Source organism: Solea solea, chromosome 17, assembly GCF_958295425.1.
Source record: "Solea solea chromosome 17, fSolSol10.1, whole genome shotgun sequence".
NCBI classification, from domain to species: domain Eukaryota; kingdom Metazoa; phylum Chordata; class Actinopteri; order Pleuronectiformes; family Soleidae; genus Solea; species Solea solea.
In genome coordinates, this window is record NC_081150.1 from 9,972,389 (window position 1) to 9,988,522 (window position 16,134).

General features: G+C 42.0%; 1 protein-coding gene across 1 annotated transcript; it reads left to right on the plus strand.

Moving 5' to 3' along the window:
- The first annotated feature begins 10,743 nt into the window (after window positions 1–10,743).
- tcf21 (transcription factor 21) lies at window positions 10,744–12,350 on the plus strand. The gene is made up of 2 exons (XM_058612689.1): window positions 10,744–11,337; window positions 11,819–12,350. Exons 1-2 carry the CDS (start codon window positions 10,903–10,905, stop codon window positions 11,906–11,908), a joined length of 525 nt encoding a protein of 174 aa, XP_058468672.1. The 5' UTR covers window positions 10,744–10,902; the 3' UTR covers window positions 11,909–12,350.
- Window positions 12,351–16,134: the final 3,784 nt, after the last annotated feature.

Genomic DNA, 16,134 nt, shown 5'->3' on the forward strand with positions numbered 1-16,134 from the left:
GATGACGATGATGATGATACATGCATGTAGCTTTTCCCCTCCAATTTTGCTTTTTAGATCTTTGACATCTGACCCAAACAAAGAGGTTAGTTTGGAGGGATAATAATAAGAAAGCTCTCTTGCTTTCTTGCTGATAAGACTGTTGATGATGCGCTTCCAAAATAAACACACAACACATTAGAACAAGAGAAGAATGTGTCATCCATGGAACTTTATGGACAAAGTACAACAGATAGCGAGCTAGATAGATAGATAGATAGATAGATAGATAGATAGATAGATAGATAGATAGATAGATAGATAGATAGATACATAGATAGATAGGTTGGTTGGAGAAGAAAAGAGCAATAAAACATGATGGAGAAGGGGTGAGGAGAGGAGGTTAATCCAAACAGACCCGTGCCAGGTTATTTTTACGACTGTCCCATCAGCCATTATCCACCCACTCTGTTATGGTTAGGGATAAATACAGACCTGGGCGATGCCATGGAGGGGCAGATTTGTGTGTGCGAATGATACAGAGTGTGTCTCGTTAATGTGTTGTTCTGTGAGCATGTAGTCTGGCTCATTCTCTTTGGCTGCGCTCCACCGCAGCAGCCAGGGAAGATAACCACAACAGTTTATTCCATTTCATCAGACACTCTTTTGGACATTTTAGCCCTAATGGACACAAAGCAGAACCAGCCGTTTTATCTTCTTGCTCAATAAAAAAACCGTAGGGCCAGTCTGTCCGTGAGACTCTGTGTCGCTGAGCTAAATATCTGTGTACTGACCGAGTCGGGGAGTGGGGAAAAAACAAACGCACAAGAGAGGCCTGTGTTTGTGATAAGTGAAGCATCGGGGGATTTTCTGTGGGAAACGACTGTGTGTTTAAAGAAGGAAAAAGTGGAATGAATATAGTCGTATGATATCATGATATCTGGCATAAGAGTCTCTGTAAACTCTCCAAACACCTGTGTTTAAGGCGTGGACTTAAGATAAATGAGAGGTTTAAACTTGTACACAGAGTGGAATTAATCTCTCTCTCTCTCCATGTGTGTGTGTGTGTGTGTGGGCACATGTCTAAAAGATGTAGCTTTGTGTGAACTGTGAAGCCATTGACCCCATCTTTCATCATTCACTGCTTATTTAAACATTGCATTTCAGTGTCTTACCTATGCACAGAGACTCAAGAAGAGTTCACACACACCTGCCGTATGCTGACGCAAGTGTGTGTGCACGTGTGTGTAGACTGTAACCCTATCTGACCATGTGTGTGTGTGTGTGTGGGTGCGAGAGGTGCAGAGGTGACGGTGAGTTTGGAGTAGTAGAGAAATGATCTGCAAGGTTTATTATCTTTAATTAGCATCCAGGGATAGATAGATAGATAAAGGACCACCATTTTGTTGATTGATTTTACTCTTTTTTTGTTTTATCCAATCCTAAAAGAAACAGTGGAGTGAAAAAGCAGGAATGACTCACTGAGGTGTCAGCCAGTCCTAGACAAGAGCAGATGCCCTGGAGTGAATCCCTCAAAATGTCCAATTGTCACTTGTGAAAAACATGGTGATAGTGACGATGATGATTTTGCACTGGGACAAACAACCACAAATAATGTCAACAATGAATGAAAATAATGGCTGGAGACTGGAGTGATTGTCACACTAATGAAGATAACAATGTTCATGACCATAAGAACCTGTGGGACAGTTCAAGTTAACACACACATACACACTTCTCACCTCTTATAATGCAGATTGATGTTGTCAAATAAATAAGTCAAAAAAGTAAATACACATTAAACAGCTGGACAACAGCTGATTTACCACAGGGACACGACCTGTTTGCGTAACTGTGTGTGTGTGTGTGTGTGTGTGTGCGTGTGTGTGTGTGTGTGTTACCTCTTGGCTGAACCAGTAGTCCTTATGGGGAAAAAAAAACCTTGTCCTCAAGAGTCAGAACCTCATTCCTGAGAAACTGATTAAGATTAGGTCTAAAATTCAAATTGTGGTTCGGTTAATTAGGGTCAGGTATTAACTGCTTATGGATAAAGTTAGGGATAAGGCTGGACAAAAAAGTGGACAAATGGTTATTTTCCAGGTAATAAATGCTGACATTGCTGCTACATATTATATATAATATATAATATATAATATATAGATAGATAGAGCTTCTGAATGGACCTGTGTTCAATGTTTAGCGTGAAAATCTAATAGTTAAATTCCACTGTTAGCAAATAGGTGAGCAGACATCTGTTTGTGATTAAGGTGCTATTGTGTCTGTCTTTTGCTATTAAGTGGACCTGTCTGTGTGCATTCAAGCTGGTTGTTACACACACACACACACACACACACACTTGCACGCATACACATGTGCAGGCACACTCACACACACACACACACACACACACACACGTGCTAATGAGTTAAGTGATACACACTCTTGTGTTGTGCTTCCTGCTTTGGGACTTAGGGATTTGAGAATCTCCATGGTCTCTTGAGATTTTATGTGTGCATGTGGGGTTGTGGGTGTGTGTGTGTGTGTGTGTGTGTGTGTTGAGGGCACCTTTATCACAGTTTTGCATCTCGCCTCTTTGTTACCTCCTGTTAGCCTCCGGTAGCCTAATATCTGTGTCTCATGGGAGAACTGATACACACACTGGCGCACACACAGATTAGGTTGAAATGTGATGTAAGATGATGCAGAGGTTAGCGCTCTCTCTCTCTCTCTCTCTCTCCCTCCCTCTCTCTCTCTCACACACACACACACACACACACACACACACACACACCTAAGGCTTACTTATATGCCACACTAGTCCTAAACAGCTAAGCATGTCTGGTCCATTTCATTATTTCACATTCCTTTCTTTGTCATCCTCTCAGTTTCTGCACTCCTTCGTTTTTATGTCTTTAATAAAACCAATGGCTTTCCATGTTTATATTACAAGTGTAAGAGATTTGTTGTTGTATATCCTACGCCCGCCTCTCTCTCTGTGTGTACAGTAAGTTGGTGTGTGAGAGTGTGCGTAAGGAATTGTGCACATAAGTCAAATGTGCAATGTTTGTACAAGCTACCTCCCTGTACAGCAGACCCACTCCTAGAGTAGAGGGAGTACCAGCGGAGTAGCCCAGGAGGAGCCTCCATTTTCGGACTGGCGGGGGTGTTTCTTCCCTGTGGGACCAGAGAGGAGATTGTAGGACGTGGAGAGCAGCAGCCAGGGAGGAGGAGTGATATGTGTAATCACTTCACCCAGGAAGGCCAGCGGTTCCCTGGGTTCCGGAGCAGTCAACACATCCCCAACTATCAGCAGTTCTGGATGGTTCATCGTGGAGATATGTACGGGTGTATCGTACTCAAGCCTGGAGTTTGTTCATACACACAAGAGGGAGCTGAACCTGGCCCTGCACAGATACACGCACAGAAATACATAAGTGTAAAGCCCCACACTCCAAACAAGTGGAGTTTTGTTGAGTTTCAGAGGTCTGATTGTGTGGTGCCTATAGGGACTGTTCCTATCTCTCTTCCTGGGGTTTGATAATATTCAGTCTGCCTCCCTCCGCACCACATGCTGCAGTCATTACAACCAAAGTTATAGATAATCCGTGTGTATGTTTGTCTGTATCAGTGCCCATGTTTGTGCATGTGCGAGTACATGAGTTACACAGGGTCTCAAGACATAACGTGCTGTGAGGTTATTACATCTAAATGGGAGGTGCAGTGTTAACTTGAGTTCATTTTTCCAAAACAAAAAAAAAGGATGCAGCCCTTCGAAAGCATCTGCAAGGAGTATAAATGTGGATAATAAATATACCCGATAAATAGATTTCACCCTCTTGATAACGACTTAGGAATTTATGTGCCACATAAATTCCACATATAAACACACAGACGCACACACACACACCCACCTGTCGTTCCCCCTTGAGTAATGAGGCGGAAGAAGATCAAAGCGTTGAACCTGATCCAGCCAATGAGAGCGCGGCACTGTTTATCATCGATCTCCATCATCGCCCTCCATAATAACAACAGTCTGACTAATCAGGTGTGAATAAAATCGGCTACGGTTCAGCGTTACACTGCTAATTGGGTGTGTGTAACATGGATCCCGACATTTTATCGCCCTTCACCCATACAGAGATCAGCCGGAGATTAGATGAGCGCGATACGTTTGTGAAATGTTCTCTGGGACACAGTTAACTCAAACACTCACACTCATGTTCACATTAAGAAGTATTATTTCACAATTGTGGGACATGAATCTTCAGCAGATTCTGGGAGGATGCTGATCCAGTGAATCGCTTACATCTGGGGAGCCACAAATAAGAAACTGTAATGCTCTTGTGTGCAGGAAGACAAAGCTGAATAATGTATCTTTGAGAAATGCAGTGGCAAAGGAGGAGCTTGATTACAGTCAATAACACAAGACCTAAAGGTCAGGTAACATTAGCACCGAGAAGACGACATGGGTGACCACTGGTGAGAGAGACAAGTCCCTTTTGGAGTGATGGAAGCGGTTTAACACGGTCACATAACATCAAATCACGACATATGGGTTTTTCATGTTAGAACAAGAGATGAAAAGGGGATCTCGATGTTGTTAATGCTGGCCACTTGTATCGCTGAAGTTATTTGACTTCCAAAAAAAACAGGAGTCATCTGGTGGGATGCACAGTGCAAGAGTGATCTAATAAAAAAGTGATGATGGTGGATTTTTAAACACACTATTACCTCCACCAAGAAAGTCATGATTTAACCTGCATCTGTCTGTCTGTAAACATAACTATGATTTATGACAAATTAATCACTTAGGTTTGTCAGACCACAGATATGTGGATTCCGAACCACAGATATATTGAATATGCAAAGGCGGGGATGTATTTGAATTGTTTTTATATTCTTTTTTTTATTACCATAATTCCATGAGTGTGCAATTTCACATCCATTAGCATCTTAAAAAGTTGACTAAACTGTAGAATCAAAATGAATCCAAATGAAACTTGTGTATTTAACGTTATTGATGTCAGACTTTCCTCATTCTTGTGTGACACTAAAGCATCTGTTTAACCTGCCCTGTGGACACGAAGCAGATTACCACTTTGAAATACATTAAACAGTATTAAGTGTGTGATTGCATCTTGGCTAGATAGCTTGTTTTTTTTCTCAGCTGCTTTGACTCTATTTGTTTTGGCTAGACTGAAATGACCAGACATCCAACCACAGCAGTGGGGACACAGGAGATATGTGTGTGTGTGTGTGTGTGTGTGTGGTTGTGGGGGTCTGGGAGAAGAAGAGGAAGAAGGAGAGAGAGCATGAGCGGCTGCTGTGAAGGATGTAGTTGAGTGGGACTGGGAGCTCTGGCCTGTTAGGAGGATTAAACCACACACACTCATCAAAACAGCACGACTGTGTGAGATGGAAAACTGAGCAGTGTCCCTCTCCCCGTCTCTGTTTATAAACTGTAGCCTCAATCACAATGACAGAGACCAGACCTCTGACTCTGAAACCCAGCACTGTCCCACACTGCCCTGCTGCCCACTCCTGCAGAGAGAAGCCCCGCATGCGCACACACACTCAAACGCAAGTCGCACACATGCACACACAACCGTCTTTTATCTGTGCATCCGATCATGAGGCCACAAGTCTGACCAGGGGTTGCAGCAGAGGTTAAAACACACACACAAACACACTCCAACTGCAGCTGCATCACATCTCACTGGCTTCCGACAGGACACTTTGGGCATTTGGTCAAGTCAGCGTTGAGCCAGAAACAGCTTAAGTGTGTGTAAGTATTTGGGGTAAAACTCACCAAAACAGTGGATATTCGGGCAACAGACTTACTGTGCATGTATGTAAATGTGTTGTTTTCTCTGCAGTCTGTGCTCGGCTCTGTTTCTCGCTCCTCTCCTCCCTCAGGGTTGATTTGTTATTGACCTCAGTCTGTCTGGTTATGATATGACTTATTTTCTTCTTTAGTTGCACAGCAACTGACCTATAAAGAGAGGAACAGCACTTTAAAAGAAATCCACACTGGTGTAAAGTTTGGAAATGTTAGCAATAGAAACAAAAAAACACCCTGAATTGTTGTCTCTAACTGAGAACTTTTCAGAAACTCTAGGTTAGTGTCTATAGAGGTGAATGCTCCTCCGGCTTGTTGTGAGAACTCTGGTCACACTCTGCATTAACACATGCATGGTGTGCTGGTCATAGGTATAGTACATCCAATTGAAACAATTATTATTTTTTTTACATTTTTTGCTCTATTATAATATAATATATAATATTTATACAATATATATATATATATAATATATAATAATAATAATAATTTATAATATTTTAATAAATGAGAAAAAAATTACAGATCCTTCGTTGAATTTCATCATTTACCTTTATTTATCAGTTTATTTGACTTATTTTGAGTGGGGCCACAGCAAATTAATGAACATCAACATGTAAATATGCCAGATTTTAGTCACAGGCTAATATACATTTAACATATCTATGCAGGTTGATGGAATAAAACAAAAATACACAGGATGAAAATGATAATGACACTAACAACAGACAAGGTAAAAACAGCATATGTGGTGTTCCAGTTCAAATAAGACACAGACTCATAGCAATATAAAACATGCAATGCAGTGATTAACCATGTGTTTATCCAAGATTTTAAAATTTTGACTTTGACAGGGAAACTTTACGTTTTCCCTGTCACTGGTTGGTGGATCAGGGTGATGAACAGGAGAACATTTAAGCCAATCCCACGTGAAAATTTTCCAGATTCCACCGTTCCTCCTTTTCTATGAGATCCTTATCCACATTGCGAAATACACTACATTTAACACGGATACACACACACACATGCGCAGATCAGTGCGTACATGTATGCGCACATTCCAAAGACTAACACCCTCCAACTCCCTCACAGCGTAAGGACAAGACTTCCAGGTCGTTAACCTACACTTTGACAGAATATCAGTCTCATTCTTGGAGACTCACTGTTGTGCCTCCCCCCGGATGTTCCTGTCAGAGGATATCAAAGGATTATGGTCTTTTTGAAATATAATAATACATTCTCACTCCCATAAACATGTTCATAATTCTCTCTCACTGCAGAGTGTGTCTGCCACATCCTTTCGCAGTGACTTTCTCCACTCCCGGGTTGTGTCTTTGCACTCTCTGCAACCTCAATCTTATTATTTTGCTTTGATTTTTTCTTTTTCTTTTTTTCTTTTTGAACTGAGGTGGAAAGCAGTAATGGTGCAAATGTGGGTGAGAGTGTGTGTGTGAACGGGCTGGGGGAGTGCGGCTGTGATAAGGGACAGGGAACTGGCGTACTTAGACATAGATGGATGATGTTTTTCTCACCCTAAGCCTCATTCCAAGATTACAGTCTCACTCTGTTTTTGTGCTGCAGCCAATTGTGACTTTTTCTTTTTTTTTTTTTTTTGATTGTTTTCATTTCATTCTTTGAGTCATATAAAAATACACGCGGAATGTTTTTCCAGTAAATAAAAAATTGCTTTGTTTCATATTACTCCGCTGTTCTCTCACATTAGTCAGTTGTTCCGTAGTTAAACATACTGTTCTTTTTCTACCCCAGAAAACAAATATCCATCCATCTTCTACCGCTTTATCCTCCACATGAGGGTCGTGGGGGGGGGGGGGGTGCTGTGCCAATCTCAGCTGACATAGGGCGATAGGCGGGGGACACTCTGGACAGTTCGCCAGTCCATCACAGGGCCACATAGAAACAAACAACCATTCACTCTCAATTTAGAGAGTCCAATTTACCTAATCCCCATAGTGCATGTTTTTGGACTGTGGGAGGAAGCTGGAGAACCTGGAGAAAATATACACACACACACACACACACAGGGAGAGCATGCAACCACTATGTGAACCGGGTGGCCCAAAAACAAACATAAGGTTGTAAAAACAAATAAGGAAAGAGGATAAAAAATTTGTTTCCTTATTCACCATTTCCGAAACGGATAAGATAAAGATTACAGTGAATCTATGTTTTCCCCCAAGAAAAATCTAAATAACTGATACTATTTCTAACAAGCTAATGTCACAGGACAGCTGTAAGCTTTAAAGACAATATATAACTGTTTGTTCTCAGTCTTAAGGAAGAAAAGGCTTTCATTTAAAAACAATATCACACATTTTAAAGGGAAACAAATCAGACATTTGAAAACCTCATGAGAAAATGTGAGACTTTTCTTCTTATTCACCATTTCCGAAACGGATAAGATAAAGATTACAGTGAATCTATTTTTTCCTCTACAAAAATCTAAATAACTGAGAGTATTTCCAACAAACTAATGTCACATGACAGCTTTAAAGACCGTATATATAATTATTAACTTGAAAAGCTACTACAGCTATTGTACACTATTGTGTATTTTTGGCACCTGATTCACATTTTAAAGACTTGATTGAGTGAAGGGAAAAGCTGTTATACCATGGACAGATTTTTGATGCCCCCACACATGTGGCACCAAACAAATCAGACTTTTTTTCTTTTCAACCTCTTGAGAGAACGCGTGAGGCACTGTCGCTGCACTAATTACAACTTTTGACCATATGTTAACAAGTAAAACAAAAATATCGGACAAGGACAAACAGGAAAACATTGTCAGGAAGGATCCCTGGGATGGTGGTCACCGTGGCGGATCCGATCGTCCTCTGTTTCTGGGCATATGTCACCACCAAATGTTTGTTGTGCATGTGTGTGAGAAATGATAATGACCCCGAGGAATCAGGTGTCCCCTCCCCTCTCGGTGGCCCTGCGAGCAACATCTGGAACCCGTCCCTTCATGGTGACATCACAACGCCAGCCTAGCCTTTGACCTCAAACCGGCTAATTAGCAGCATGTCCCTCTCTAACTGCCAGGGTCCCCTCTTTTTTTCCTCTCTCCCTCCACTTTTCTCACTCCCTCCCCTCCACCTGTTGCCTCATGTCATGTGTGTGTGTGTGTGACCACAACTCTGCGAGGGAAAATGGTCATTGGAAAGATTTCCTTTACACTTGTGCCCTTCTATCATTTATATGAACGTATGTTTTAAAACGATGCTGATTTATCAGGCTTGGCACAGTGAGGTACATTTTAATTTTCCTTTTTTATTATGAGGTTTAAAGTCTTTATGACAGTATCCCATCGGGCCTGTGTTATAAATGTGGAAGAGAAAGAAGGAAAAAGGCCCTGAGCTATTTTAGTTTCCCTGCCGCCGCTTCACTCTCTCTCTCTCTCTTACTATCTGGTGTATCCATGTATTTCAGAGGTGCTCATCAATCTAACAGACTCTATTATTACTTTTCCACTGAGTGCTTTGATTTCCAGCCCACCCAGGAGATTGAGCGGCCTTCTTCCTCTCCCTCCATCCCCTCACCTTTCTTCCTCCTTCTATCGCTCTTAAGGCACAGTTAAGGCACAGTTAAGGGACCTTCTTTACACAAACACAGTTGTAACACCACTTTCTTCATTACATTGCAGGATTTTTTAAATGTAAACCTTTACAATTTAAATAGAAGCATCTTCGCAGACAAAGCTGTGTTTCACTGTGTCATTAAAGTGGATCAAATGTAATAGTGGTGTCTGTTTGGATGCTCTGTGACACCGGAAGCAAAGGGGTGGTAGGTCAGCTCTCAAGAGACGCACACCTCTTATCCCCACATACACACACACACACACTTCAGCTGTGCAGGCAAAGGTACACATAAACACACATACACACACACACACATCTGCAGCTACTCACAATCATGCAGCACATCTCATTGTTTAATGCAACGAATTTATAGAGGAAGAAAAAAGTATGTGAAGAAGTCACACACGATCCATGAACACGTGTTTTTTCCGCTCAGCTCCAGAGACTTGTGTTGTTTGGACCGGTGCATGGAGCATCAGTGTGGAATGATGTGGAAGGCCAAACAGGGGATTGTGGGTGCTGCTGGGTATCCATTACATCAGAGGGGAACGAGGCGCCAGTTTGTGATTCGAGACATGACGCCCCCTGTCCTTGCACTTTATCCTGTTAAGTGGCGAGATGTGTGACGAGGCGAAACACTGAGAGGTGGCATCTAAACTACAGTGTGTGTAAGAATATGACGATTGTGAAGTCAAAGTCACATTTGGCACAGTCTTTGACAAACGTTAAAATGTTACGTTTAAGAAGCAGCAAAAACCTTTAATGCTGAGATTTTATTGGCATTTATTTTATTCTGAACTATAATTTGGTTATGGGCCCTGGGTTGAATGTTGTTTTATTTATTTTTCAAGGTTATAACAAAGAGGGAAAAATAGGTCCGGACTATGGATGTGCACAGATAGACTTGTGCTTAGGTACCTGCTCTGTTCCCTTTTGGCCAGCTAAAGTCCCCTTATAAAGATTTTTATGAATATTTCTTGGGTAGCATGAATTAAAAAAACAAGAACCCTGTGAGTTACAATTGTGTACAGTACTTTTGTAGAAACTTGCAGAGTAGGCCTATGAGTAATGATTATCCAGGTATTAGTTTGATAAACAGAATTGAAGCATATATTATTCTTATTTTTGTTTTTCATTGTATTGGGTAGATCATTCAAAAGAAACAAGACCCAATATTAACCCTATAAACAATAACCCTTCCAATCTGAAGAATAAAGATTACATTTTTAATAAAATACATACATATAAAACGTACTTTTTTTCTTTCTTTTTTTTGGAAACCAAGTGAGATCAGACCCCGTGTCTCTCCTCCCAGCATGAGGTTACGCCCTCTCAGTTCATGGAGATAAAAAAGTCTCTTCCTTCACGCACGGCTCGCAGTCCACGAACACATCACCCACGCGTGTGTCTACCAAACCGTGTCCAGCCTGAGCTCCCCGCTCCCATGTTTTGAGTCAGCTCGCTCCAAGTCGGAGACGGTTCACCATGTCCACCGGGTCTCTCAGTGACGTCGACGACGAGCTCCTGGACGGCATCCTGAAGTTTGGCTCCTCCGGCAAAGACTCCAACGAGAGCACAGAGGAGAGCTCCAACTGCGAGGAGTCGTGCGCAAACGACGAACAGAGTATCGCGCCGGGCAAGAGGAGGAAGACCGCGTCCCGGAAAAAGGCGCGTAAGGGTGGGGCACAGCAGGAGGGCAAGCAGGTGCAGAGGAACGCGGCCAACGCGCGCGAGAGAGCGAGGATGCGCGTCCTGTCCAAAGCCTTCTCCCGGCTGAAGACGTCTCTACCGTGGGTACCGTCGGACACCAAGCTCTCCAAACTGGACACGCTGCGCTTGGCGTCCAGTTACATCGCGCACCTCCGGCAGATACTCGCCAACGACAAATACGAGAACGGATATATTCATCCAGTAAACCTGGTGAGATGATCCAGTGGGAGATAAACCACTGGATGTGTTTTTTTTTTCTCTCTTCCAAATGAGTTAATTTGTTAAATTATAAAGGAATAATACAAGGGCTGCTCTCTCCAAGACATTAGATTATTAGTATGCTTTTGATGTAAGAACTTTTGTTTTGAATAGACTTTGCAGTCTCAGGGTTTGAAATGGCCTGCAAGGCCTCACACACATATGCGTAATCATCAAGTAAAGCAGGTGCATACGTTTAAACTTTTTTAATTTATGTTGCTGCATCGTTCACCCAGTTTTAACTAAATATGCCCCTGATATGATCGATTAGATATTATATAGGGCACGATACGTGGAAACAACACATTCTACAATATTCTACAATACAGAGTGAATGTTTGGGGGTGTTGTATTATTTAAAAGTGTGATTTGATTTGAATGCCTTATGCAATATTTCATTTTAAACGTTTTTGTTTGTGTTTTCCTTCCGCAGACGTGGCCTTTCATGGTGGCTGGCAAACCGGAGAACGAGTTGAAGGAGATGCTGAACACAACGAGGTTATGTGGCACAACTGCATCCTGATGCACCCGAGCGCGCGCGCGCGCGCATGCATCTACCAGACCATGTTTCAAAGGGGGAAACATGGCTCGTATACGAAAAAAGGACAAAGCAAAAAATAACAAAAAACAAACACCAGTGTCTGAAATGTCATCTCCGCAGATTTTTGAGTGGGAATAACGGAAGAGTGCGTCCTCTTCCCTTCGTTCCTGTAAAACAAGCTGAACTTTATTTAAATGCACTCTTATCTCTCGTTCGTGTCTTTGCTGGTTCAAAGATAAACAGCGTGCATTAAATAGCTTCTTTTTTTTCTTTTTTAAATACTCTGCAGATGCATTTTTTTTCTTTTTTTACATAACTCATGCAGGCCCATTTGGCAGCTGCATTTTGATGGATGTGCACATGCATGTCCACTGTCTCCAATGGTTGTACAGAGTAACATGTATATAAAAATATATTTGTATCACTTCTGTGTGCTGCATGTGTTATTTCCCCTCTTTTTTTTATTTTTTGTTTTCATTTTTATGTGTGTGTGTGTTTGTGTGTATGTGTGGGCCAACACTTTGACCTGGCAACGTCTCTCCTCACTCCACTCCTTCAGAGCAGCAGAACCTGAGCACCAACAAAGCACAGATAAGTCTCCCTCTGTTGTTTCTAAGAGATAACAGTAAGACGTGGTTGTCACTACATAAACAAACTCTTGCCTTCAAAGATTATATGTGGAGGCCTTAATAGGCAGAGAGTTCTGTTGTAGTTTAAACAAGTCCGAATTTGAAAGCACGTTGTTTTTCTTACTTAATTCACCGTCTCTTTATTGTAATACTGTGGAAAAGTGAGCATTTGAAGATGTTTTCTTCAAGTGCTAGAAAACCTGCGTGCTGCTGAGCTTTAATCCCGCCCAGAGCAGTTGTTTTAATTCGCTCGGGTTATGACCGCTGTGTTTACACCATGTCGACAGTTATTTATGCAGTCTGACACAAGGCCTCTCCCTCTCTCTCTTTCTCCCCCCTCTTTCTTATTGGGATGAAAGTAAAGAAGAGCATAGACCATGTAGGTGTCCAGCCACTTCCGTTGCTCTCTCTTTTTCTCCCTCTTTCTTGCCATCGAATGTCACAACATTCATTTTCACATCCAGAGGCGTAAACCTAAAAGAGGCTCGGTGTAAACACTCCACCTGGAGACACTGAAACATGCCTGTATCCTTATGGTGAGTCAGATTATTAGATAATCATTATGAAAAAATGCTTAATCCTCTAATATCATAGTGATTTGAGCAAATTGCAAATGTCCCTAGATTTGCAGGTTTCTTTACATTGAGTCATTGAAATATAAAGTAAAAAAAACAAAACTTTTTTTATATATTATTTAGAAACACAAGTTGAAGGAACATGACCCATTTGTAAAAAGAGTCCTCTGGGCTTTTCCAGCTTCACCATCATCATTATCATCTCCACAATTATCAGCATTCATCAGTCACACTCAGCTCTTCCTTCAGTTGACTATGGGAAGGACACGATCTGACTCATTTCATGCAAAAAATGAAAGAAATGAGACTTAGTGCAAAAGAAGAAAGAGTCCCACCGACATCTCTTGAAGGACACGCACCTAATACATCAGCGGCAGCGTGGCAGAGGCCTCGCCGCCACCCCAAAGGGACCATCGTGGAGAAAATAAACTTGGCCTCCTCCCTCCTGGGGCCAGCTGCAGTGAACGGTAGAGGATGAGAGATAGAGAAGGAAGGGAGGGAGGGAGGGAGGGATGGGTCAGTATGAGAGCAGGGCCGGGATTCCCATACTTGCTAATTGTTTTGTTGGACATCTGCCCAAAATGTGAAAAAGGTCCACAGACCGAGGGGAGGACAGCAACTACTCGTGTTCCAGCTGATCCCATCACATTGTCCTTCTGCCCTCATTGTTTGTCAAAAACCCATGCAGCATATACTTTAAAATGGCATCGCTGTTTGTCATAATAGAATAGAAATTCACATTCATTCTCTGTTTTTCAATAGTGATATCAGATGGAAACATGTGTCTTTAACTTTTATTTAAATGTAATAAACTGAACGTATGATGTGTTTTCTCATAGTAGAAAAGGTAAAAGGTCACTTGGGGTAGAGTAGCTCAGTGGTTAAGACCAGTACCCTGTGTGGGAAAGACATCATGGTCACAATGGTCGCAAGTTTGACTCCACCCCTGGCTGATTGTACTCAATTCCATTGTAAGTCGCTTTGGATAAAAGCGTCTGCTAAATGAATGTAATGTAATGTAATGTCACTCTTCCATAAAGCATGTCTGTACATTTGGCCATTTAGACTGCCATCTTGTGGACAAAGTATGCAATGGTTTATTGTCAGTTGCTGGACAAAATAAAAACAAAACTGAACTGTGCTCTGAGTCTGTAGGTTATACATCCTGCTTATAAGGGCTGTAGCTCATGATTTTTGTGACCAACCTTCAGCTCTTCAAATCTCCTCCGGTCCATGCGTCTATTCCTCAGGTCCTCCCTCAGTCTGGCCTCCGTCCTCCTCGGCTTCACCTTCTGCTCCTCCACCACGTTTCTCAGCATCCTCACTCTGTCCAAATGTCAGACTCACTTGGTGCCAGTCTGGTCAGTGAACAGGTCAGCATGAGCCTGTAAACCCAAAAGGGAAAGTAACAATACGTTAGACTTAATTCTTTTCTTTTTTTTAGGTGCACCTGACTTTATAAGAGTAGCAGCAAGAACTTTGTGTTTTTGTGTGTCTTTGCATCTGTGCTTTTTTTTATTGTTTTGAATTTTTGCTTTTGTTTTGTTCCTGGGTTTTTTTCCCCACCACCACATTCAATGCTGTAACATCACAGGATGTGATTATAGCTTGCTTACTCTGGGCATATCTTTGTAAATGGAATTGTTATTATTATAATAATAAATATTACTGATAAAAATGATTCAAGGCAACTCCAGATGTTGCTCAGGACTTCTTGTTGTTGGAATATAGTTATAGAAATTTAAAAATAAAAATATATATATAGGTGACATTCCAGTATAGACAACAGTCTGAGGATGGAACGTACACAGATAGATGCAGATCACATTTCAGTTTATAATTGAAAAACAATATGCTTGGCTGATTTACCGTCTTGGATTATTGCCACTGCCCTAATCTTTCCATTATTATAGTTAACAGGACAAGTCACAGTTATAATTCCTTGGTTGGTTTCATATTTCATATCAGCCTTACATATCATTTCTATGGCAGAATAATGAGGTGGATGAATTCACACCACCAGCCTTTCCCCAAACCTCAGTGACTGATGTCCACTGACGATTTAAACCACTAGATGGCAGCAAAGGATACCCTACGGATTAAAATATGTGGCCGTCATGAAAAGCAGTGAAATAGAGGCTTTGGCTCAGTGTCAAATGAAGAAAAGTAGCAGTTAATTAAACGCAGCACTGCTTGGTTCAGAGTCACAGACAATGTTAGATGACGATGCGTAACGACTACATAGAGCAGACATTAGCTCGAGCTCAGTTAGAGGTCGAGAGGTCGCCGAGCTGAGGAGCGGTCTGACACGAATAAGTGATTAAGACGCAGTAAGTGATTACGCTTGCGTCCATCACTCATTTAAACAATTGGCAGATGCACTTACATGACTGAGGTTGGGCAACAGGCAACAGCTGACAGTGGTGTCAGTTCATGTCAGATGGCCTCACGGCCCCCGGGCAGCCTGGCACGGCCAGCAGAGCAGAGCAGAGCAGAGCAGAGGAGATGCCAGGGATTGCTGGAGCCTGTCCAGATTCACCTACCCATGTGCACTGGCACGCTCCCACGCCTGCGTGTGTCATTGTTGGCACCGGCTAGTGATTATTAAAAGGAGCACAGCAGGTGTCTGCCATGAGACCTCTGGCCTTTATGTCAATGTTGAGGACGAGGACGGTGCCAGGTCTCTGTCTTCATCTCCCACACACACTTTCCGTGCTTATTCCTAATATGGAAAAAAAAAGTTGGATACAAACATTTGGCATTTAAGTGTCTTATTAAGTAAGTGTAATGCAAATAGTATTCATTGAATCATGTAATCTTTAGGCATGTAGGTAGAAAGGTAGATTTTGATGAATTTGAAAAAGTGTTGTTCTCCCATCAAAGCTCAGAAAACAGGACCTCTGCTCCGTCACAAAAACACCAACACATAGCTGTGCTGCAGACAAGTAGAACAGATGAATATCCATCCTGCTCCAATGGCTTTAACCATGATCCTCCTCCTCCT

What these genes read in the sequence shown, in the direction of transcription:
- tcf21 (XM_058612689.1), top strand. Translation starts at nt 10,903, where the DNA reads ATGTCCACCGGGTCTCTCAGTGACGTCGACGACGAGCTCCTGGACGGC. An exon ending in ATATTCATCCAGTAAACCTG is followed by an intron (nt 11,338 to 11,818) that starts GTGAGATGATCC and finishes TTCCTTCCGCAG; the next exon opens with ACGTGGCCTTTCATGGTGGC.